We start from the raw sequence: 27,236 nt of genomic DNA on the forward strand, positions 1-27,236 counted from the left end.
CATATTGCACAAATGTATGTAGTCTGATGGTATTAATCTGGATTGAACGTGACACTCTCACTCTCTTACTGTTGGCTAGTATCATCAGGGTTCACACATGTTCGTAACTCAAACCAGAGTATCTCATTAATAAATATAATTGTCTTCTTTCTGTGATAGTATGCCCCATTACTTCATTCCGTTTGTTTTTCTTCGTGTATTGATTCATATTACTTATCACAGACAATAAGTAGTTAGATTTATGTTCAATCATTTCTGCACTTGTAGAGCATCCTCTTTTTCAAAGTCTTTCTCATTGTCCCACTATTGCACTGTGTTTGTCCATTTTCCTATATACTACTTCTTTGTATCTCGATTCTCGTTCAGCTTTTTTTTATACAGAAACCTCTTAGTTAATCTCAAATATTTTCGTAAATTTCTATTACGGTCTGATTTGGTCAACTACCATATCATTCAAGAAAGGAGCACTGAGTGGTCTGTTTTGAAATCTTAATTATTTCTTCAATTACTGATGATTACATGTGATTTAGCTATGTATTTTCTCCTAATTCACTGGATGTTTCCTACTTTTGCTTTTTGTTCACTTAAATCAAGTTCACATTTTCATTTTAGTGATGAAACGTTTTTTTAGCACTTTAACGGACAACTTAAAATATGTAGACTCGTTATATTCGTTTCAGTTTCTGTGACGGCATTATTTATTTGAGTAATTTTCAATTTTTCACTTTTGGATCATTCATTCGTAACCTAGTCGTTGCATAATGACAACGTAGTTCAATAGAGTAAGGAATTTTCTTCACCGATTGTCCAATATTGCAACAAATTTCATACATTGATATTGTAATTATTCGAAAATATTTTTCATAGAATTTTTTAAATATTCAATATCTACTAACTGCTTACGATCAACAGGATTTTCTATCAGTTTGGTTGCTACAACTATTTTTCCGTCTTTCATATATGAGATGTATGAATCCCGTAGTTTTGTCTTTCGTTTTTTCTAAAGATAGGCAGTTTTAGTGTTTATGTTTGAGTTTTCTGGTTTTTACCATCACAGACCTTTTACGATAAAACATGTCTACATCCAGTTAACATCTATAACTATTGAGTTCAAATAAATTTAAAACATGGATTAATTTTAATATTTGTACCATTAAAAAAGAGAAGCATTTACCCACAGAAGACAATGGAAGGTGGCTACACAAAGATCGATTTAATTTGGAAATCAACACCATTGTATCCCGACTCACTGGTCTACAGCTTAAGTGTTCGCATGCTAGACCGCGTTCCAGATCGTGGATACCCTCTTCTGGAAAGTCCCATACTAGAACGAAACGGTCGTCCAGTGCTTCCAGGCTTTCACTGATCGTTTAACATTGATCGGTTCACAATTTCAATAAAAAATTAGATGGCCCAAATATTTTAATCAGATCAACTTTGCACTATTTGTGTTTATATATATACCGTTTGTAAGTTGAAAGTCAAATAAATGTTAAACTAGTCATTATTACTGCATTTTTGCCGTTCAGATTCAAAGAATCGTTTGCCTGCTGTCAAAAAATATTCTTCACAATACCTTACCACTATGCAAGAGACAAACTGTCGAATGAACAGTGAATCTGTGCCCAAGAGCTCAACACATACTCCAAACTCAACTTCGGTAAATCACAATGGGTTTTTTTCACATTGATAGGAATATAAGCAATAATAATCATGCTCATACCAACTAATTTTTTGTAGTCAGTGGTTATAAAAATTTTAATAACTTCATCTATTTTTATTTATAATTAACAGTATAAGTTTAGGTAAACTCAAGACTGCAAATGCTTCATGTCAACTATCTCTTACTATTCTTTGCTCTATTTGACTTTTCGCTTTATACCATGTTGACTTCCCATACCTCATAATGACTTAGACTAATATATTTCTTCCGGTTTTTACATTATTTGCAACTATTTGGACCATATGATGTAAGCTGACAAACATGAAAATCATCGTAATTAGCATTTGCGTGTTGATCAGTATGAAAAACTAATTGCTGATCTGTCATCTCACAGTCGAATGTAGATGTCCATTCATCCCGCGTTTTATGTATCAACCTGAAAGTGATCAATATGATTTGATAATATTCTAAGCTACAGTTTTGTCATGTTTACTTATATATGTTCACTGTTCGAATCCCCTCTGTTTGAAACTAGTAAAAGCGATTAAAAGGTAACTTCCCTCATTCCATCACTGAGAAATTATATAAAATCACAGAGCACTGGACAGCTGTTTTGTTTTATACTACATTTCAATGGTGTATCTTTTCAAATACATAAATAGTCGAATATCAGGTCTTTTGGTCTCTTCACTAGTGCAAATTAGGTAGTATGTTGTAATTTTCGTTATTCGGTTTTCTGAATTCAATTTACTTAGTTTTTAGTTTGCTAACTCATCCTCTATATGAAATTCGTTAACCTTTTTACTTGAAATAGATTAATTATGTTGATCCATGATTTTAAGTAAGGAAAATGTATATGCCACGTCAATTGGATTTCAAGTAATTATGTTCTTCTTCGTTTTTCGTTTCTTGCTCAGTTCCTAAAAGTAATCTGTAGAGGATAAATTTCAGCATTCAATTAGTCTAAGTAAGTATAGTCTTTATCATAGTTGAAGGTGAACTAATGCCGATTAAATAGTCAATCTATCATAATCTACATGGAACCCGGCATATATATGCGTCGGCCTAAATTAACATACCTTATTAGCACGACAATATGAATAGGAAACAAATAGAAATAGTAATATATAAAAAATGATAATGGGAAAGGCTAAACATATGATTCGAAAAAGACAGAATGAAAAGGTACTTATATAGAAATACTGAAACTGGAGATCTAGAGAAATATAAACAGTCAATGCATCTGAGACATTGTGACTGATTCTAATTTGTGTCATTTGCCTTCACTAACCACTGATTGGGGTTATCGCGTAAACCAGATTTACTTTGTTAGATCAGGTGAAGTATTTATCCTCCATCAATAAACTCCAGACAGCTTCATTCATATAGGTTGATCTTGTTCAAACCATTTTGTTATCAAAGTCGTTGTTGATTAGATTTGACTAGAATTTGTGTATGAAACATGTCCGTGCACATGAGTACACAGTCAAATATTACCTAGTATTATATCTTATGTATTTTATGTAGGTATTCAGTCGGTTCTAATCCCATATACTAGAAAAGGTTTCTCACAGTTCTAGTGCAAAAGAACTTTGACACATCGATTGTTGGAAATTCATCCAGATAACTGGTCCCAAATAAAATGACATGCACACCATGGATTTGACTGCGAGCTACCTATCACATCTACCAAAATTTAATGTTTTCTTTGTTACTTTTAAGAAAATTTTGATAGCACTATTGATTTTTTATCTTGTGACTTTTTTAAAATTTTAGTCTCAATTTCAATCAGACGATTTAAATTCATGTAGATCAGCTGTCGAATCACTTCATGCTCTTCGTGTAGCCTTAGATTTGGCTATTAGTCGATTAACTAAATTATCTTGTTACAACCATAAAAGTGAAGAACATACAAATCTATGTCAAATTGTTACTGAACAACTTGAATGGAGATTTTCACGTTTACGTGCTATGCTTGGTCTATCACCAGTTTGTGTTGAAGCACCAGTGGCTCGTGTATTAATTGCAGATATTGTAGAACGCTTGATTCCAGAGTTAAAGTCAGCTTCTTCAATGCTAGACAATACAGATGCTTTAAACAACAGTACTAACGATGACAATGTAGATATTGATAATCCAGATAGTCAAGTAAACAGTGAAAATAAATCACAATTCCAAAAAGCAATGAATTTGTCTGATACTTCTGTATATAAGATGACCGAAATGAATGACAATTCAACTATCATCAATCATAAAACTGTGAATATTGTTAATCGCGATGGTTATATTGACAATAATAATAATAATAATAATAAAACGAGAGATGGGAAAATGAGAAACGTAACTCATTATAAAGAACATGATGATGACAATGGTGATATTCATGAAACATTTATGCAAGAAAATAAGACTCTCGAAACTAGCTGAAGAAAAGTTACCATACTTTCGGTCTTTCTATACTTGTTTTTTTCGTTAATTTTGTATTCATTGTTTTTATTCGAGGTTTTTTTAACGAAATATAACAGCTCTATTTATGGTATGTACATACTACTTATTTTTCATTTTAGTATTGAATTCAATAAACTTTTGACCATTTGAATTTTTCCTAATTATCAAATATTGAACAGATGGAAACAAACACTTTTGGAAATATAATATATTGGATACTACATATATGCATTTAGCGCCTTTTTTCAAAATCTTACTCAGCGTAATTTGTGACGAGTGAACATAATCTGTTTTGGTGTGTAAGTATAGTCTTACCTATAATATCGCCTTTCACTGGATAACTGTTGATTGACCATACTTTTAATAATAATAATAATAATAATAATAATAATAATAATAATAATAATAATAATAATAATAATAAAGTACACAATCGTTTTACGTCACTATATATGCGCACAATGTTACGCTTACTATATTCTCAAATTGTCGTCAAAAAAGAAGCTTTTATTTTTCTTCCTGTAATACTCAGTATGTTTCTTCTTAGTTGTTTTTGGATGCATTTTATTGTGAATTAAAAATGCAAATTATGTACACAATTAACAAATAATCTTTATCATTGCATGTTTATTAAATTATATACACCAATATTTTGCCAAATTACATCCGTTGTTTTAATCAACTAGACAAAATATTGGATAAACCTCGCCATTATCTCTGTTATATATATATATATCTTATAGTTATATTTTGTTTAGTTCTGAATCATTATTTTTATTTATTATCTCTTTTTTTAAGAGTCTTCGTTACCTAAACTTTCAACTAAACTCAATACTGTTGTTGTGTATGTATATATCTAGTGATTTTTTTTTCCTGCTGAACACTATATCGTTCTTTTTTTTATTACTTTGGTTTTCTATTTATGTCTGTGTATATGTGTAAGTTTACAACTTGGATTCGCATATACATATTGAAACCTTCCATTGCTTACTCTATCCATTCTTCTTTGCTTTTTAATTGAATTGATTAATATTAATAATACTTAAACAATTATGTTAGCTATCTATTCATTGGAATTATTGGGAATTTGTTTCTCAATTATGATTGATTTGTTTATCATTTATCTAAAAACATTTGTAGAGGAAAATAATTATATTTTAAAAAAAGTAAACATATTATAATAGGCGATATATGTTTAATGTAATGAAAATCATAGTGATAATAATAAATATATACAGAAGCAGTTTCTTCTCTTCGAATATTACTGACTGTATAATCTTCGCTAACGTTTTGGATTTCGTCTAATACATTACTATTATTATTTAGATGAACATTTTTTTGGAAAAAATAAAGATTGTCAGACAAATACATTTAGTTATTTATTTACCTGACTCATTTTATGACCACAATTGAAATCATGAGTTGATCTGACCTTGAAGTACTGGATGGCAGTACGATTCCGTACTCAAGACTCGAACATAAAATTTGGTACACCGGAGATAGTATTCGAAGCGATATACATTATTGAGTTCAATTAAATGTTAAAATAACTCAGTAACCGAGTACATGCTTCATTTACTGAATTTTAGTTGTATATGTATTAATTCAAATAGTTAGAATCAGAGATTCAGTTATTCAAAGTTTAACATTTAGGCTATTAAAAGATTACCAATTTCTCTTATGAAATTATGATTTTATAGTGTGGCGTCGAGTGGCGGTTGATTATGATCACCATTATAGGAAGACTACGTGCCAGTTACCAGACCAAATATCAGAAGGCAATTGAAGGTTATAGTAAGATGTATTTGTTGGCGATCTCGTGGTATCGAAAGAATATCGAGATCGTGTCAAAGTTTACAAGCGGGACTAGTGAGCGTACACAAGTTCGCGCAAGGTCACAGACAACGGAAGAATGTATGTTTTCAGTACACTTAAACGAACGGGCACAGTAAAACCATCACTGGGACGATTGGTTATAATAATAATAATAATTGTTTCCAATATACCAATTGCGTTCTCTTCATAAAAGTAGGTCACTACAATTTCAACACTAGTTATTTAGTTGAAGATTAGATGGTCTAGTTACAAAAGTTCTTGAATTTCAAACACCGGTTCTGATTTGATCTTGGTCAATTTTATTTTAAAGCAAAGTGAATGAATGAGTTACCCTAACTTTAAATCATTTGGCTAGTCAACCTCTTCAAATCATCTTTATTGACTTGAAATGTCTTGAATTTATTGTGTTTTTGTTCTAAGGAATTAAGTAGTACGGTTTATGTTATGGCTTGTGGCCTGTTAATATATCACGAGAAAATATCGCCATTTAGAGACACCGACTTATACAACCAGACCATTAAGCTTTATACTTGTATGAGCAGCCTAAAGTTATTTGAGATAGTAGGTTTTCGCCTAAGCCAGCCGGTTCAGTCCAGAACGCAAATATCAATCTCCGTTATATGAATCATATGTATCAGACACACTGGGTTTACATGCAAACAAACCAGGCCTCATCGTACCATAAAATAAGAAATAACAATTTTACAAGATTAAGCCAAAAAGTGGATGTGAGAGACTATTACTAATAAATTGGAAATGTCTTAAGAATAATAAATCGCATAGTAATAATCAATAGGTCAAATAAAAGCTTATAATGAAGGAAATGTGAATATACATATAATATAGTTACCTAGTGGTTATACAATAAGAATATATATAATAATAGTCTACAAATAGATCCTAGCGGTTACTGTTATCCACTTATTCTTTGCTCGGATATAACAGTTTAGTTTTCACAATGTTCACTACATGAATTTAAGTAAGATGTGTAAACTTGTATTATCGAAATGTTTGCAAATACATAAGTAAGTGTAGCTTATCAATAAAAAGACAAATTTAGGTAAGATAAATAATTTTCGAAAAATATAAAGTTATGCTAATCCAACTACATATAAATTGAATGACTAGTAAAAGAGTAAACTCAACAGATTTACATAAGTTAAAAAATCAATTGATTGCATCATCACTTGTTTACTTGAACTTGTTGAAATATAAATTAGTGCTACATTTAAGACAGAACAGTATTAAGTTCATGGAGCTTGTTTTCCTCTACTCTTCGTCTGATCACATATATGTTGTAGGGTCCAAAAAAGCAGATTTTATTACTTCTTTTTTATTGACCTGGTTCAAAGCGATAGTCAACTCTACTATAAGATCACCCTATCTAACTTACATATTCCCCTTCTGTGTTTCTTTAACTCCGGTTTATCTGAGATAATTGCTTTTGTTTGTATATATGTTAGATAACTCTTATTTGTACTCACCCCGTTTTACCTGTTTCCTACTTAATACATTCCATATATTACATACTCCCTGATCGAACACTTGATATAATTATTTTTCTGATGTTTGCTTGATGAAAGTTCGAAATGGTAATCAACAGTGATTGGTCTTATTGAATAGATGGAAGTAGCTCATCCTGATATATGGACACAAAATGACTAATTTTTTTTCAAATCCATGATTCATGTTACCCAAGTGATCTTCACCATATCCGGTATTATACTTAAAGAATATAAGCATTTATTTGTCGGAATTTTTGCTTCTTAAATGAATTTTAATTAAACCAGTGTAAACGTTTGATTTATGTTTATTCAACTGATTATGATTTGCTTTATTAATATCCCATAGAAAATACAATGGTCCAAAGTATTGTTCAATATTCAGTTTTTCCAACTATTAATTATACTACTATCATCTCGACTATTTTGCTATTCCTTTAATTAATTACATCTGATTGTGCTGATGAAATATGGCAAGTTGGTCTAACTCATGTTTATACTAGACTATGTTGATTATGACTGATTTGGTATTAGTTTGATTTACAATTTCGTCATATAAATGCAGGCAATATCGATGCATCAGTTCAGCAGACTTACCTTCTAATAGAAACTGATCAACTTAGAACTGAATATGATAAGACTAATGAGTAGTTGACTTTAAATTATAACCATAAAAGGTAAAAACTATAAGAAATCGGAACACATCCATTCTACACTTTTAACCACTATGATCAAAATAACAGTGTTCTCATTGAGTGTGTTCACATATTTATCAAACAAAAAATAAGAAAACATATATTACCACCACTATGATACGTAAGACAATATATTTCAAGGGACCTAATCATACACACGCACATTTGTCATAGTTGTATATGAAAGAGGCACAACACAAGATTAGAGTGATAATGAAAATCAATTGTCCATACTCGTACTACAATCTAATTATATCAAGATATGACAAATTCTAGAACATACATCAGTTATATATTAACTACATACGATGGCAATCTAACTATCTAAGTATTTGAGGATGTCATTTTGAAGGTAGTTTGTGTGACAAATCGATATCAACCATAAAAATATTAAAAAACCAGTGAGCATGAGTTGTTTCAAACTGGTTTGGGATTCCTCAGTAATGAGCATCTAGAGTCGAACAGGAGCATTCGGAGGCGAGTCACTCATACATCGAAAGGCTCGAACCTGCCACAGTTGAATAAGAGACTTCGTGCTTCACCACAAACCGTAATTTCATATAAACCATGGAATCATATACTACTGTTAATAACGGTAGACGTGTGTAAATGGCTGTAAAAACAAATAAATGCCTACGGTCCAATGACAGCGATGATAAATATTGACCCCCCACTATTGTGTGGCAGTAGATAATCGGAAAGCATAACGTTTTTCATATTGAGACAACCTATAGACTGAGCACTGAAGTCGAAAAACATACCAAGTGCCATCGACAAGTAACTGCAGTCTAATGAATATCATAAGTTAAGATTATCTATCTGGAGATGATGCAACTCAGTGAGTTGATTAGTTATCAGAAATGGTTCAGTTTAGAAACCCGGAACAATCCTGTTGTAGTTTTCTTTGACATTCTTTATATAAAAAGAAACTTCTTTAGTTGAAAGAAGTCCTTGATTGTATGTTTAACTAAATTGTATCTCTGGTTGTATACTATTTTTCTCACTGTACTCCTTCATTGTTCTTCACTTCTTCACAATGTTATTTCCATTTGTGTGGCTCATGCTCTATTTGTTGACCAGTTGTACTAAAAATTATGTTTATTAAATTAAAAATTTTAAAAATATGTGAGATTTCAGATTGTTGTTTCGACCAATCTGTTTCGTAAAATACTGCATATACATTAGTGTTTTAATTTTTTAATAAATAATTTTATAGTTATATTAAGAATTTAAAGACGAATAATATTTGATACTTAAGTATATTCATTATAATAACTACTTTATTGTTCTTTAAAAGAAGAAACTTCTGCTTTACAAACATGCTAAATAAAATGAATCTAATCAAATAAACTATCAGTTAAAACACAGAGGGATAAACAAACAAAAATAGAAGAAAAGAATTAGGTGTTTTGAGAAAGTCACCTCAGAACAGTAGTTGCCAACCTGACTTTAAGATATAAAAGCCATTTGGAATTAAATGAAATTTATCAGTAGAAAGAGTATTATGTAGTAAAAAAAACAACCATCTTCTTCCACATTGTATTAACCTATATAAATATATATACGTTAGGTTGATTAATTGCCTATTGGATACTATGAGAAATTGATAGCTTTGCCACAGAATGCAGAGAGACAAGATTCACGCAGAGCTTCAGACACCGTCTAATTGAAAAATAAAAACAGTGAAAGCATTAATTGACGGTATATTATAACTTCAGAAGTCAAATTGAGAATAATAATTAAAATATTATTGTTACTACTTCTTATGATTCTAGAACATTTGGATCAAAGAAGTATGCATAAATTAAAAAACAGTTTGAGCGAAATAAGCAAAGATGGATATTGGCTAGCAGTGGAGTCCAGGACGCACGTTTCGACCTATTTGGGACTCGTAAGTTGCATGTACCCGCATCTCGGAGTTGATGTTCACTACGGGACTCGAAGCCAATACCGTTCGCTTCAAATGCTATCGCGTTATCGACAACAACATCAAGTGAATTTAGTTTGAGCAAACATTCATTTTTAATAATTTGTGTGTTCTTGTTTATCAAACGTATAAAATGAAACAGCGATTAGAACTTTATGATCAAATTTATGCACCATTAAAACCATTTATTCAATCTCATTTTCTAAAGTGGGGTCATAATAATAGTTATTCTTTGTTCCACTCAGGTTGAATAGGAGTGGATGCTAATGTCATGATTACATCTCTATTATTTTTTTTATTTTTACTAGTGCTAATATTAGCTCTGATTTTAATTTGACATTTTTTGTGTATTCAAGGTAGTTACCAACTATTCAATCATTTTCTCATATATACGACAAAACACATTCTTCACCATTATATATACACAAACAAGTCTTAATAAATTAATGATTATACTAAAAGCAGGTGGACGATTCTTATCAAAACTATCATCGCCATTATCATTTGTTAATTATTAAACCTGTATTTTAATTTTAATAACTATAACTGAAATAAATAATTTCGTCAAAAAGAAAATTTTCTTCGGTGAATTCTCTTTTTCTTAATCAATGACACTAGGAGTTATTTTAATTATCTGAAATGAATATTCCTACTTCTAAGTTTCTGACAATAGTGTTGGATGGTACCAACTTGATTTGGGGATGTGAGATTTCCTTAGAGATGTTAAGATGCCACATATAATTTCCTAAAAACTGATCCCAGTCAAGTAGGAAAATTTAGATTTTGTAGCCGGGCTTCTTGAAATGTCAAAAATTAGTGTTAGGAGAACCTTGGTGACAAAGCACTAGATAAACAGTATGTATAAACTCATTGACTCAACGTATTGCCAGAAACGTTACGATATCTGCTGTATACTCACAAGACTACTGACTATTTTCTTACAGGTTCCTAAAATATCCTTTAAATGACCTTTTGTTGACCTCGCTTTACATTTTACTGTCAAGGTGGAATGAGTCCAAAAGCCGTATTGTAAAATTAAAGTAAGCATGAGAAACCGCAAGTTATTTTAAGGTACTAAGTAAAAACCAATCCACTACTCATTAATGCATAGAATACTGTTACTTTTTGGTTGTTAAACTAAAGCGGCCATGCAACAAAAAGATTGAGGAAAAGTGGTACAACAGTAGAAAGACACAGTCAAGTATTCTAATATAAAACTAAAAGTCGAACGAACGGGAATCAACATACTGAGACCTAAACCCTGCCAAACTAGTGAGAATATTAAGGTAGAAGACAGCTCACATACTAATTATGCTAGTGCTAGTGAATGGATATGAATGTAAACGTTAAAGAGTAATCACCGATTCTCTTGATTTTTGTAATGTAGTTTTTCTCAGTTCTGAGTTGCTGACTAGGTTTAACTCCGATTTCTCAGCATGAAAATAGTAAAGTTACTAAGTTTCATTTCGGGTGATTGTAACAAAATTCCATGAATAGGAAAATATCAATACATATCATCTAAAAAGACCACATATACCTAAAAAATATTTGTTTCGAACGAAGACATACTACTACTTGTAAACCTCTATGGATAACTAATAGTGAGAAGTAAAACTAATTTAAATATGAAAAGGGGCTATACACTTTGAAACATAACGAACCGGATGGGCATGACAGACACGTGCAACGTCTTCAGCTGAAGCGCCATACTCCATAGCTAATACTGCTTCGTTGATCAGTTCACCAGCAGATGGACCAAGTAAGTGTACTCCAAGAAGTCTGTCTGTATCTTTGTGGGCTAAAGCCTTGAAAAGTCCATCAGTTTCATCATTAGTTTTAGCTCGTGAATTTGCAGACATTGGAAATTTGCCTACTCTATATGACAGGAAAAAAAACATAAAAATTAAAGAGCACCGCGTAAATATATATATATAGCGATCTGATTGGTCGCAACCACTTATTGTCCCAATATATAAGAAGGGGTCAAAGTCATCCTGTGATAACCATGAAGAGATTAGTTTGAATAACATGGCATCCAAAATACTAGCATCAATAATTATCAGACGCACAGCTAAGACTCGTGAACTGCAAACAAGAGAAAATCAGGCTGGGTTCACACCTGGTCGTGGCTGCATCGACTACATATTCACCATTCGTCAGGTTCTAGAACACAGGCATACTTATCAAAGTCCGACAAGGGTGGTCTTTCTTGACTTAAAAGCAGCATTTGACTCCGTAGACCGAGAGGTTTTGTGGCAGTGTCTGTCATTGAGTGGTGTACTTCAGAAGTACACACACCTTGTGAAGGCTCTTTACTCGAACACTACTAGTCGAGTCAGAGCTTATGGCGAACTGTCATCTGCTTTTGCAAACTCAAGTGGTGTCAGTCAGGGCTGTCCACTATCTCGATTTTCGTTTAACTTCATCATACACATACTGATGGAAATAACATTCTCGTCAACTGAATTCTCGAGTATTGATCTCCTCCCAGGAGATCCACTTATCGACTTAGAATACGCAGATAACATAGTCCTGTTTGGTGAAGACGCTGACAAAATGCAGAGTCTTCTGGTAGCATATATATATATATATATATATATATATATATATATATATATATATATATGGAAACTACACAACAGTAAATGATATGCTATCAATAAAATAACTACTAACTTGTATGGAATGTTTTCTGCTTTGCATTGTTCTTCAGTTTTACCAACCCAAGCACATTCAGGATGAGTATAGATAACACTAGGAACACAGTTATAATCAATGTGTACAGCACCACCAAGCATCCCCTCAACACAAATTATTCCTTCATCTTCAGCTTTGTGTGCTAACATTGGACCAGGTATACAGTCGCCGACAGCATAAATACTAATATTTGAAATAAGATATTTATAAATGTTTTCAGTAAATAAAATAATTAGAAGTACTAGAGTATCACACAAAAACATGGTTTATATCAAATTATAAGACGGTAAGCAATGCACAACTAATTTCTTCCGAGTTTTATTACGATAAACCATGTAACAATTATGTGACAAAATCATACGAACGACCATGACTGTACGATTGTTAATATTTGTTAGCCTTTTAAATCATTTATATGAATGTTTTGAACTGTAATATGTTGCGAACAGATATACAATGACGTAAAACGGTATCCATAAACAGTACAATTTATTATAATCACCTCTACTAGGATGTGAAAATGTCATCACAGATAAAATGAAAATATGTTAATAGTCAGTCAGTCAGACAGCTACAACGTAGGACCAGACACATATACGCATTGGTCCAAGTTGCCATACTTCATTAACATAACAAGATGGACACCGGATTCATAAAAGCAGTTAATTCAGAGGTGGTAATATATAAAAGAAAGATTTCATATAAGGATATAGTACAGGAAGAAAGAATTAGTTAGTAGAAAGAAAGATATGAAGCGATTTTAATCTCTTAGTTTAAGGAAAGACAGAGAGTGCATACACCGACGCCATTGTGATCGATTCTGAGCCATGTCACCAAGTCTCCAACCATTGGTTACGATAGTCACGCGGACCCCAACCAAGTAGTCTGCATCTCCCAACATTGTTCAGACCAACAGTTAGCGTCTTCAAGCACTGATGCCATGTTTTAGTTTGGCCGCCCCGAACTTGCTTCCAACCATCCCCAACACCTGTTAGCATTGCACGCCGTGGTAATCGGTGTTCAGGCATACGCAACACGTGGCCCAATCATCTCAGTCGATGGAGATTCACAACCTCATCAACTGTGATTTACCATCATTCCCTAATACCCTACGTCTAACCTCACTATTACTTACCCGGTGATCCCAACAGATGCGAGCAATATTTCTAAGGCATCTGTGGTCAAATACTAATAGCTTAAGAGTATCTTCGACTCTTAATGGCCATGTTTCGCTGCCGTAAAGTAAAACAGAACGGACTGCCGCGCAGTATACTCGTCCTTTTATTGATAGACGGATATTTCGCCTTCGCCATAGGTGACGTAAGTTGGCAAAAGCCAAGCGAGCTTTTCGAATCCGTGCTGAGATTTCGTCAGACACCAACCCATTAGGGCTGATCAGACTTCCAACATAAGTGAAGTTGTCAACGCGTTCGACTACTTCACTCCCTATCCTTAGTTCAGGTGTTGACGCAGACCAGTCCTGAAGCAACAACTTGCATTTAGAGGGAGAGAAGCGCATTCCAAACATTCTGGCATTGTTGCTCAGTGCTACCAGAAGACTCTGCATTTTGTCAGCGTCTTCACCAAACAGGACTATGTTATCTGCGTATTCTAAGTCGATAAGTGGATCTCCTGGGAGGAGATCAATACTCGAGAATTCAGTTGACGAGAATGTTATTTCCATCAGTATGTGTATGATGAAGTTAAACGAAAATCGAGATAGTGGACAGCCCTGACTGACACCACTTGAGTTTGCAAAAGCAGATGACAGTTCGCCATAAGCTCTGACTCGACTAGTAGTGTTCGAGTAAAGAGCCTTCACAAGGTGTGTGTACTTCTGAAGTACACCACTCAATGACAGACACTGCCACAAAACCTCTCGGTCTACGGAGTCAAATGCTGCTTTTAAGTCAAGCAAGACCACCATAGTGATGCAATAACAAAGAGTGATATTTTTTTAATAAAAAGACCCATTGTGTCATAGTGATGTATCTTAATCACAATAACACCAGTTGATTCAAACATTTTAACTACAGCCATTGCCTAAAATAGTAGCTTTTAAGAGATATTACAAATATATTACTTCATTTATAACAATCTACCCAATGCTGAATTTATTCGAAATTATAAATTCAAACCTTGGCAATAATACCAAATTTAGGAGAATAGTTGTAATATTTGACTGATGCTAACCTGAGGAAACTAGTGAATAACAAAGATCATTAGTTAATCACTATTCAGTTATAAGTAGCTTACAGTCTGCTACAAATAAGTGACAACTTAAGTTGATACATCAGTAAAGAGAAAAAGACAGAGAGGAGATATGCTAAAAGGATAAAACTAAGTAGTGAAAAACCAGTACGAAGCAATATTAAAAATCATGATTTAAGAAAAGGCAGTAAATGAATACATCTCTGTAGCATAGCTACCGGTCCAGAGACAGGCTGTTTAGACATATGTTAATATTTTTTTAAAAAGAAACTATGAATTATTTTTAAAACAGAACAAAGAGGTTATTACTTATGAACTACGTTTCTGGAATTTAGTAGTTAAAAATTATTCAGTCAGTTTTAAGTAGTTAACTGGTATTAATTTATCTAATGCATAGTTTTCTACACTCCGAAGTTTGTTTGAAATTAATGCATATTTCATATCTTTAAGGTCTCTTGGAATTTTCCTCACATTGGCTAATAAGCTTAACACAGATTAGAAAAAAGAATTGTATACTCATTAAATATCTGACTGAGTTAATTTTATACAATCAGATGTTCTATGAGTAACATTGATTTAGGAGGATTGTATCAATCCAAAGTAACTTGTAACTATTGGATTTTCTTTTCCTCCACTAAAATAACATTATCAGGCATTAAAAAATAACGGCTGTCATGTGTAGTATGAATAAAGCTACTATATCTCAATTTGAAATTCATATAGATGTATCAAATAACTCAAGAAAACCAAAAAACTGCATATATAACATTAAGTGGTGTAGATTATTTTTTATGGTTAGCGTTATTTTGGTATGGTTCTTTGTTCAGAGTTGGGTTGCTAACCTTATCCTCGATCTCCTTCCTTTACCCGGGTTTGGGAGTGGAAGTGACCCTATAAGGACCTCAGCCCTACCTTGGAATTATCAAGGCAAAGGGAGAGGACGCAGGTACATCACGCTGGGAATTGTGTGCAGAAATCAAAAGGACGAATAGCATTTGACAGCAATTAGAAAAGAGAGTTCATGAAAGAGGGGGTTAGAGATTCGTGGTTAGAAGCCTGTGCCCCAATAGGTAACAGGCTCAAGTTAGTAATACTTTCGGAAAATCCCGAAACCCCATATACCTGTTATTTCTTGATTTGACTCAATAAACATAACAATCATTAATAATTTCATGTTTTTCTGACGATTTCTAGAACCATAAGATGGCTGGTGACCATATCTACATCCTTAAGTTTATGTAACTCAACTGACCTTGAGGTAGTCGTACTCCTATAATTACTTTTGCTCATCTTATGTTTCCGTTTCATAGCTCAATGAGTCTATTTACATACACTTTAATAGAAGTATCATCTGCAATGGTTTGTCTCTTTGGTAAGTTTTAATAATTCAATGGCAAGATGAAGTTTATCAGAACTATGAAATAGAACAGGGAAATACATTCCGACATTTGTTTGAAGTCTAAAGACATTTCAACAGTATATATGTAAAAGAAAAAACTCAAGATATGTGACGGATGATGACATCGCTCAAATTAGTGTAAATTTGAGATTTAACGAATTGATTTGTTTCTTTTTACCAATGTCAGTATTTCGAAACCTGAATCCGGATCAACTGTTTTGAATGGTCTAATGGTGAAACACCTGCGATTGTTTCATGTTATTTACCCTCCATCGCGATCCATCCGATGTGAAAAATCACAGTGTGTTGTTGTATGATATTCCCCATTTTGATGGATCAGTCAGTCAGTCAGTAACAATGTAGAACTTCGTACGTACGTACATCAGTTCGAGTTGCCACACCACATTAGCACAGAGATGCAGTTGTCGATTCAAATCCCGTAGTGGTAGAGGTAGTAAGATTATAAGCAGTAATCGGGAAGATTAGGGTTTGGAGATGTTATTTAAAGAGTATAATACAGTGAAATAAATTTGGAAAGAGGAAAAAAGGGACATTGAGAATTCAGATTAGAATCTGGGAGAACACAAAGAGTGGATGCACCTGCGCCATTGCAAACGATTTTGAGCCATGTCATTCAGGGTCTCTAACCATCGGTTGCTATCATCTCGTGGTCCCCAACCAGGTAGTCTACATCTACCAACATGACTCAGTCCACTTGTCAGTGACTTCATGGACTTGTGCCATGTTTTGGTTTGGCCACCTCTAGCTTTCTTCCAACCTACTCCTATACCACTGAACATAGCACGTCGAGGTAGTCGGTGGTTGGGCATACGTAACACGTGTCCCAGCCATCTCAACTGATGAAGTTTCACTACTTCATCAATTGATTTGCCATCCTTACCTAGTACCCGTTTCCTAACAACTGTGTTACTTACTCGATGGTCCCATGATATACGAGCAATGTTTCGAAGACACCTATGATCGAATACTAGTAACCTACGAATATCCTCTACTCTTACCGGCCATGTTTCACTGCCATAAAGTAGGACGGGACGAACTGCTGCGCAGTAAACGCGTCCTTTGGTTGATAGACGGATATCTGGCCTACGCCATAAATGACGCAAGTTGGCAAAAGCTAGTCGAGCCTTCTGTATCCGTGCTGAGATTTCGTCACACACCAGACCACAAGGGCTGATGAGACTTCCAAGATAAGTGAAGCGGTCGACACACTCAACTACTTCACTCCCTATCACTAGTTCGGGTGTCGATGTAACCCAATCCTGAAGCAACATTTTGCATTTCGAGGGAGAGAATCGCATCCCGAACATGCTATTTTGATGGATCATTTTGATGGATATGATGAACTAAACACTCTGCTTGATCAAAGTCGCTTACTACTAATAAGATATAAACATTGAAAACTAAACGATGTTACTTGGATCAAGGTCATTGGTTTTTTCTTATTCATAAGTAGTCCATATGACTCTGAAAATTACTTCCATTCTTAATGAAAATTTAGTACATCAAAAAAAGATAACAGACATAAAGTCAAATATGGACACTATGGTTTGCAATGATTAAGAAACATACTTCGGAACAGATGTCTGAAAGTTTTTATTAACGGGAATTCGACCTTTCTCGTCCAATCTGATTCCAACATTTTCTAAACCAAGGCCATTGGTGTAAGGACGCCTTCCTATACACACTAAAAGGGTGTCACAGCTAATCTAGAATAAGAAAGAAGTTTGATTTGAAAATAAACGACAATGAAATAAAAAATTAGTTTTTACACGTATTAGAATATTTTAGAAATTCTGTCTCAACGACACACAGAATCACTCACACTTTGAGATTTACCATCTTTTACACCTTCTAACTGTACTGTAATGATGTCACCAGATTTTGACGCTGACAAAACTTTAGTATTCAAAAGGAATTTGAGACCCTGTTTAGTCAAGACTTTCTGAAAGTTCTTGCTTATTTCCATATCGATGCCCATACCCCCAACATGACCAAGGAATTCCACACAAGTGACCTGAAATAAAAAGAAAAATAGATCAAATGAACGAGGTAAAACGCAAATGGACAAACTGTTTACATGGCACAGAGTATTTTGAAATGGAATAAGTTTCCATTATGGATGTTTTCCAGCAACCAGAAAACGATAGATCCACGTACTGAAGGTTAGAATTAACATAAGTAGTTGTTCGTAAAATGAACTAGAATATAATTTATTTGTACATAATAAAGTGGATCGAATATTAGACATGAACAGTTCCTTACGGCACAGTATCGGTGATTATTTATTTATTTTAACACATAGATATTGGTACAAGGAAGCACCAAATACATATGCGCCACACAAATCTCATTCGATATGTGTGAGGGCTGTGATACTGCCCGGGTGCCCAAACCGAAGCAGGTGGTTTTCTTAGGGGGCCACTCTCTGAGCCTTCGACCTGAAGGTCTAATCCACAAGGCAGTGGAGCATCGTGAGGAGATGCAGTCCCATGATAACCAGTGACCAACGATTGGTTCATACGCCATTTGTTCCCTCAGGATACTGGAGCACATGTGCACCATTGGTTTGTGATCCGGTTAAAGCGCCGGACATTCGCTTTTCGTCCTCTCATTTTCGTAAACAACACCCCCGCCACGAGAAGGCAGTGAGTAGGACTTCCCTGGTAGAGGCTATATACGCGTGACCATGTGGGAGCATTTCGAGAGGGAGAGCGGACTCTCCCCACTCTCGGCCATACCAGGGCATTTGGGGGCATGGTGATGGTTAGACAGATTTCATGATAGGACTGGTTTGTAAACACTAACAGCACCCAAATGCCCTGGTACAGCTGAGGGTAGGGAGAGTCAGCTCTCCCTCTCGAAACGATCTCACATGTCCACCCGTACACAACCACTTTCAGAGAAATCCTACTCACTGCCTCCTCGTGACATTACTGTTGTTTAGTACTTTGACAGGACGGAAAGCGAATGTCCGGCCCTTTAACCGGGTTGGTGGACACGGAGAGTCCACCTAGGGGAGTTTGAAAACCCTGATTCCAAACCCATGGTGCACATGGGCTCCAGTATCCCGAAGGGACAAGTAGAGTATGAACCTATTGTTGATCACCGGCCACCATGAGACTGCATCTCTTATCGTCGTTCCACTGCCTTGTGGATTAGACCTTTAGATCGAAGGTTCCGGGTGTGGTCCCCTAAGAAAATCACCTGCTTCGGTTTGGGCATCCGGGCAGTATCATGGATCATACACAAATCAATATTTATGTGTTCGAATAAATAAAATATTAACATATCTCTTTAGCGGAATCATACACAAGAAGTAGTATGTACTGCCCAAGCCATTTTTTCAGTAATTAATGAACACCCTTCTATTTGGTATTCCAGAAGTTGCTGCATGCTGGATGATGTCCTAATTGACTCAGACTCACCAATAGACTTGCAAAATTGCATAAAAACCATACAGCAACATATCAAAGAAACTAGCTTCCGTTACTATCCAGAAAATTACTGGAACACTTTATTTATATCTGCTGCCAACGGTAATCGACCGGATCCAAATAATATCCGGGCTACTTAGTAATTGGAAACACCGACAGATATAACATCATTCAGATGCTTTCTAGGACTTATGAACTACTATTCAGATTTCATGTCACTGTCACATCAAATGTGTCGTGAACTGAACCACCTACTTAGAAAAGAAGCACTGTAGAACTGGACAAAGGAATGTGAATCAGCATTTTGTGAATTGAAGTCTGCAGTGCGTTCCGAAATGCTGCTGAGACATTACGATTCTACGTCGCCCATCATTGTAGTGTCTGGTGTTGCGAGTCATGGTGTAGGCGCAGTCATGACACATTTATTCACGGACGGAAAAGAAAAAGCCATTTTATAAGCTGCTCGAACACTTATCCGGAGGGTGAGAAGACACTGCTAAGCAAAAAAGGGGAGCTTTAAACTTGATGTTTGTCATCCATCGCTTGCACAAGCTGGCGTAGGGGAAAATATTTACTCTTATAACAGATCACAGGTCACTAGTGGGCTTACAGCTTTACATCTGGAATGCTCATAAACGTAGCAAATCGCTTACAGAGATGGGCGCTGATTCTATATGGATATGATTTTTAAATACAATACCGTCAAGTGAATGCACAGTCTCGTTTGATAAGTGAGGATCCAACAGGAGTTGGAGTATTAGTAATCGCAATATTAGCTAAACGAGAATATACGAGAGCCACTTGAGCTTTGCTAATGTTAATTACAGACGTCCTGTAATTCAGCAATCATTTGGATTCGTCATGAATGGATAGAAAAGACTAATTCAGAAGAAAAAATAAAACAGCTTTTTCCCATCGTGAGTTATTATGCATTGTAGATGACTGGTTAGTGTTTGGCGAATGGGTGGTGGTGCTTAAATACCTCCGTCCTTAGGTACTTCGGCAATCTCACAGCAGCCATCCGGGTATATAATATTGAGTAAAGCCATTAATAATAATAAGCATAAACCGTATGAAGTCTGTTGCCAAGAGTTTTACCTATAGACAGATAATGGATCATCAGATTACGGATTTTGTAAACGGCTGCGCTAAATATTAACAAGAAACAACGATCAACAATCCACACAAACTTTGCAGGACCAGTCAATGCACCAAATATTTTGGTTCTCGTTGGTGCATCCCCAAAATTATTTATTTATTTATTTATTTTAACACATAGATATTGTTACAAGGAAGCACCAAATACATATGCGCCACACAAATCTCGTTCGATATGTGTGAGGGCTGTGATACTGCCCGGGTGCCCAAACCGAAGCAGGTATCCCCAAAATAGTCAAAGGTTCTTCAGTTGGTCTCACCATCAACAACGAGAACCCTTCAAACACTGACGGGGATCTTTCTTTGCAACGGGGTACCAGATACTATAGTGTCAGATAATGGATCTTAACTTATTTCAGGACATTTTCAAGAGTTCTTTCGCTGACAATCCATCACACATATAAGCTTATCATCATCAGTCAAATGAACAAGCAGAGCAGTTTGTGGATTTTAAAAAGAGTATTACTAAATTCAGGGGGAGAAAGAACACTCATCGATAAATTGCACGATTTTTTGTTGGTGTATACCAAACGACACTAATAAATTACGGGTCACAGATTAGGAATAACCCACAAACTGATGTTACCAAAAAAGACTACCCATAAGAAATGTGGTATCAATGAGAGCCTCAGCATTTGTCCGAGATTAAAGACCAAGGTATGACACATGGACAAAGAGACGAGTGACACGAAGGCTATGTCAAGTAATGTATGAGGTAACGGCAGAAAGAGATAATCGAACATGACATCTCAACCGATTATGAAGACGTACATTATCCGCCTGAGATACTACTAAATAATTTCAGATTATCACGGCTCCCAATCAAAATATTAAAAAGAAAACATTGCACCGCAAGAACTGGTAAATCTACGACCTAGAAGATAGTCGGCCCGAAGACGGTGGCAGACGGTCCAATTTTAAGTGAACACAAGAGAACCACGCTATTAAAAGGATAGGATATGCAACCTTAAATTACAAATCATGAGAATGAAATCGATGTCAATTAGGTTGAAATCCTGTTACATTAAATAATTCAGTGTGAACAGTAATTGCGGAATTTCAATACAATTTTACGGTATTTTGTGTCAATGACATATTATGATAATTTTTATTGGTCTTTTAATTGAACACTGGGTCAGCATTAGATAACTTCGCCTTTAAATCTGGTGTTTCTACTCTAGTTAGCGGAGCAGGGAAAAGAGGAGAATAGAATAGTTTCGCTCAGTGTCAAAATTATTAGTACAGTGCATGAACATATCATGCACTTATAAACGAAATTCTACTAAGATGTCTGTCTATCCAACTTTCACAGGTGGCAACTTAATAAATACCAGTCTAATTTTATGGAATCACTGTAAGGTTTTTTAACATCCTAAAAGCCCTATATACAAACACCTCAAGCAGAGTGTCGGGGAATACAACCACCTCTCTCCATTGTTCCATTCGAGCAGTGGGGTTAGGCAGGGTTGCCCAATCTCACCATTCCTCTTCAACTTTGCCATCGATGACATTCTGGAAACAGCTCTGATGGATGTAAGTAATGGTGGTGTGGATCCGTCACCTGGAGAAAGACTTCTCGACCTTAAGTATGCGGATGATATTGTCTTACTGTGCGACAATGCCCAAGGCATGCAATCCGCACTTAATCAGTTGGCAATCAGTGTCCGTAGGTATGGTATGTGCTTTGCACCTTCGAAGTGCAAAGTACTTCTACAAGACTGGCAGGATTCTAATCATGTACTCACCCTGAATGGTGAGCAGATGGAAGTAGTCGAGAAGTTCGTGTATCTGGGTAGCCGCATAAGTGCTGGTGGGGGTGTGAGTGGTGAGATCAATGCACGAATAGTGAAAGCCAGAGCGGCTTATGCCAATCTGGGCCACCTTTGGCGCCTTCGTGATGTTAGTCTGGCTGTGAACGATCGGATCTACAACGCGTCGGTGAGAGCAGTTTTGCTCTATGCTTGTGAAACCTGGCCTCTCCGAGTTGAGGACGTGAGACGACTCTCTGTGTTCGATCATCGCTGTCTCCGAAGGATTGCTGACATCCAGTGGCAACACCATGTCAGTAATGCAGAGGTTCGGCATCGTGTGTTCGGGCACAGAGATGATAATGCAATCGGTGTCACCATCTTGGAACATCGACTTCGGTGGCTTGGACATGTTCTACGAATGTCGTCCCAGAGAATTCCACGTCGTGCATTATTTGCCGACTCTGGGACTGGTTGGAAAAGGCGGAGAGGTGGCCGGTATATGACATGGTGTCATGGCATGAAAGAAAGCTGCAAAGGACTGGCTTCTGTTGGCCCTTCACGACTCCCTGGCTGGGGTCCTAGGGGTGGTGCTACACAGTGGCTAGAGACGTTATCAGATATGGCTGAGAATAGAAGCCAGTGGCGATCCTGCTGTAACCTTCTTCGTAAAAAGTGGTTGTATCTTCCTTAACTGAAAGATTTCTTCCGATTGTACCTTTCCGTTCCCCCATTATTATTATTACTACACTATCTTACACCAATCTCTTCGTTATTGTTCTCTTTTTAACGCTCCTTACCTTTTTTCTTTTTCCTTCTCTTTAAATTCTCATCGCTTTGTGTGGCGCATATATATTGGCGCTATCTTGTACCAATATTTATGTGTTCAAATAAATAATAATAAATAAACTGTAAGGTTTGTTCAGTCATTTAGAATAATTCAACATCACAAATACTCAAAGTGATTATTATTCTCAATCATATGTTGAACTAGATGTCAATACAGATGACTTCTGGAAGATAATGTTTGAAAAGCATAATTACGTTCAGTTTAACATTGTTTTTATGTTTCTTTCGACTGAGTGTATCATAATTTTTTATACAGAAGTTTGTGACTGTCATTTTGAACTTAGTCTACTTGTAATAACAGGTTGGTAAAAGCTGGATATTGAGTGGACTGAACTTTATGTATTCACGTTCTTTTATATGTAACACACATAGGGTTATCCTCAGAGAATATTATTTGAATGGTTTACAGATACTAACTTTGTGTGATTAGGATAAATAATGGTGAATCAAAAGGATAAGCTTATGGTCTGTGTTTGGTACACCGAAGATAATGTAGAAAAACTACGTAATCAACACAAGAGAACTGAACACAAACGTCGTGTAAATAATCATATGATTAGAATTTAAAAACGCAGAAGTGTCAGTTTTTAACTCACTAAACGGTAAAATCGATTTGCACTATTTACTCCGGTTGGACAAGTAAACATATGGTCTGAAGTATGAGGATAAGAAAGGACTAGTACAACAGAAGTGATCTAACCAACAATGATGTATATTTGGACCGAGAAGCTATGCTTTCTCAGCAATCGAGAATCAGTCGTAAATTAAATTTTAAGAAAGGACTAAACCAATATATAACAGTTAATACTGATCCCTAAAAGCTTACTTCAGCACCTAATCGCTTCCATACAGAACCTAATTCGACGCCGATAACTCCAGCCCCGATAACTATAAGATGTTGAGGGACCTTGGTTAACGACAACGCACCAGTGCTTGATACGATAGACTGTTCATCGATATCAATCCCAGGGAATGGAGTGACTTCGCTGCCTGTTGCAATAAGAATACGTTCAGTTGCAATCCGTTCTTCACTTCCGTCAGCTTTTTTGACTAAAACTTCGTTGGGGTTAACTATCGAACCAAAACCATTTACATGATCAACCTGATTTCAAATGAGTATTAAAAGTGAGAGTGCTGATGTGTAAAAAATTGTTTGGCAGTAGATAAAACAATACATATACTAGTCAAGAAGAATAGAGATAAAATATTCGACTACTTAATACACTAACTTCTGACAGATCTTATTAAATAACACTGGAAATCACGAATGGTTATTCGTTAAGAAAGAATCTACAGACTTAACGAGGAACAAATAAGGGCTAATGTTATCACTAATATTCACAACAAGATATGAATACTCCTAGTTGGTGATATTGACGAATCGTGTCTAAAGCTAGCTAATATTATATACGGAAGCAACCATTTTTATACCTCTAAATTGTGAATTAAGGTTGCAATGATGACTGACAAGGCCAAACAGTATTCAACAGTAAAAGTCGTACGGAAAACGTGTTAGTATCATTTAAAATCAGATACCTGAATCTCTACCACTTTTTGACAGATAAAAAGTAACTCTTTACTAATTAATTCGTTGACCTGATAGAATGCAATGTAGAGAACTTTTTAAAGCCCATTGTGGGAAAAGTAAAATTTCACTAGTTCTACTGAAACGTCAAATTGTTTTAGTTGTAGCAGTCAGAGGAAACTTATATAAATTATTCTTTAGCTTTATGTTTTGGCAGAAATATTCCAGTTGCGTACAGACTGGGCAAAGCCATGCAATCATACGAATCGAGTCGAGATCGAACAAGCTTCTCAGTTAAATATTTTAAGTGACCCAAAACTGAACTGTATTGCCCTATAATCAGAAATAATAATTGTGATACTGATCTTGAAACCCTTGAACGTTGATTTAAAGCACGGAAAATGGACATAACTACTTGGAGTTATTATGAAAACCAGATCACTCTTTTCTGTGAAAGGGAAAACATTTGTGTGATACTCACAAAAAAAGCATGTCTGACGTTTGTAGCTCATTGTCATGCATATTTTATAATACAGGTGTAGGGCCGAGACTATTATTTATGACGAATCAGTCAGGTATAAGATAACAGGTCTCGGATCTTGGCGCAAAATTCACTCATCCGCTTGGCTAAATAAATTTTTGGTATTATAGCTGATATCAGCTCGTGATGAAAACTCTAAATATAATAATTTCTATTCTCCACATTGGTTTATAATCCTCATTTGATCCTAGTTATTAGGTGGACATTCTCAAGGTCATCTTGGCGTCACTCAAAGGTCGTCCATAGATAATGGTCTCACTGATGTAGGTTGTGACACCGAACTCAAGAAAGCCAAGCAGACTTCAACTGTGACTAACGCAGTTTGAAATAGACTTTTATCTTTCGTTTGTTTCTAGAACACATGGAAACCTAACGTCAACTAACTCGAACTATCTCCGGGATTTGAAACAGGGTCTGAAACCGGGCATGCTGTAAAAGCCCTATGTTAGAATGAGCATTTTGTCTAAATTGTGTGTGAAAACATACCTTGTTTTGCTTAAATAGGTATGCTATCCCACCAGTTAGACTTGAAACAGCTTTTTCTTTAGCTTTCAACATAGCAGGTAGGTTAAGCTTGAAACTTCCAATATCAATTCCACGGTGTTGCATCTCTGAGGAATTGACGAGCTGATATAAATGAGAATTATTTAACAACGATTTGCTGGGAATACAACCAACATTTAAGCAAGTACCGCCCAAAGTGTCGTTCTTTTCTACACACACTGTCTGCGGAAAATATAATTCAGGTCATGTTACTCTCGTTTAACAGACAAACCTTCAGGCCCAATTGTGCAGCTTTAATGGAGGCAACATATCCACCCGGACCCGATCCAATGACAACAACATCTGCCTTAAGACGACGAGCTACAACAAACATTTAATGATTATCCGTATGTTCTACCAGAAACTGACATTCCTCTGGAAACGGACCTCATAGTTAATCCCATTTGACGGATCTAAAGGAGCATTTGATTTTCTACACATAAAAACATACACTAAGGAGTCTGACCATTTTTGCAGCGAAACCTCCAACCCACTCGTAACGGATCTACTAAATTTGGCGCTCAAACCCATGCATGCTCATATCAGTCTTCAGTCCTCAGTAATAAGGATAGGTCTATCGACCTATAATAATCTTTGCAATTTGTAATACGGTGGAGGTTCAATCTCGTTTTCAATATATCAACAAAGGATGCTGATATTACGTGTTCCGGTAGAGAATTCCAGTAATTCACTACTCGGTGCGAGAAACGAAACTGCAAACGTAAAGGATTTGATCTCGGTTTTTGAACTTTTTTCGAATGTCCTCTCAAACGATCAGTCCTAGACGAAAGTGAAAGATAAGGAGTATTAATACCAAGGTCATTGTCCAGTATACTTACTTACTCACCAGCATTCTCCATCCAACCCTGTCCTGGGCAATCCTTTCCAACTCTTTCCAGTTGTTATTCATCCTTTTCATATCTGTTTCTATTTTCCAACGTCATGTGTCCTTTGGCCTTCCTCTCTTCCGCTTCCCTTCAGGATTCCAAGTCAGGGCTTGCCCCGTGATGCAGTTTGATGATTTGTGTAATGTCTGTCC

General features: G+C 35.5%; 2 protein-coding genes across 2 annotated transcripts in view; one reads left to right on the forward strand and one right to left on the reverse strand.

Moving 5' to 3' along the window:
- MS3_00006362 (uncharacterized protein) overlaps positions 1-6,043 on the forward strand; it is an 88,807-nt gene extending 82,764 nt beyond the window's left edge. The window contains exons 21-22 of the mRNA XM_051214490.1: positions 1,530-1,660; positions 3,440-6,043. The gene's annotated coding sequence lies outside the window, so the exon portion shown is untranslated. The remainder of the gene's footprint in view (positions 1-1,529; positions 1,661-3,439) is intronic.
- Positions 6,044-7,126: 1,083 nt separating this feature from the next.
- MS3_00006363 (uncharacterized protein) lies at positions 7,127-26,859 on the reverse strand. Its single transcript, XM_051214491.1, has 10 exons — positions 26,649-26,859; positions 26,556-26,610; positions 26,430-26,518; positions 26,141-26,380; positions 24,415-24,690; positions 18,222-18,413; positions 17,969-18,105; positions 12,748-12,951; positions 11,733-11,946; positions 7,127-9,806 (listed from the first exon to the last, which is right to left on the reverse strand). Exons 1-10 carry the CDS (start codon positions 26,664-26,666, stop codon positions 9,738-9,740), a joined length of 1,494 nt encoding a protein of 497 aa, XP_051067673.1. The 5' UTR covers positions 26,667-26,859; the 3' UTR covers positions 7,127-9,737.
- Between the last annotated feature and the right edge of the window lie 377 nt (positions 26,860-27,236).

This window comes from Schistosoma haematobium, chromosome 2 (assembly GCF_000699445.3).
Source record: "Schistosoma haematobium chromosome 2, whole genome shotgun sequence".
Taxonomy (NCBI): Eukaryota; Metazoa; Platyhelminthes; class Trematoda; order Strigeidida; family Schistosomatidae; genus Schistosoma; species Schistosoma haematobium.

Bases quoted from the DNA above. Each gene is read 5' to 3' on its own strand.
- MS3_00006363 (XM_051214491.1), bottom strand. The intron at 18,106-18,221 runs GTGAGTGATTCT...TTCTTATTCTAG, and splicing joins AAGATGGTAAATCTCAAAGT to ATTAGCTGTGACACCCTTTT. The intron at 12,952-17,968 runs GTATGTTTCTTA...TTCAAATATTAG, and splicing joins TTTCAGACATCTGTTCCGAA to TATTTATGCTGTCGGCGACT.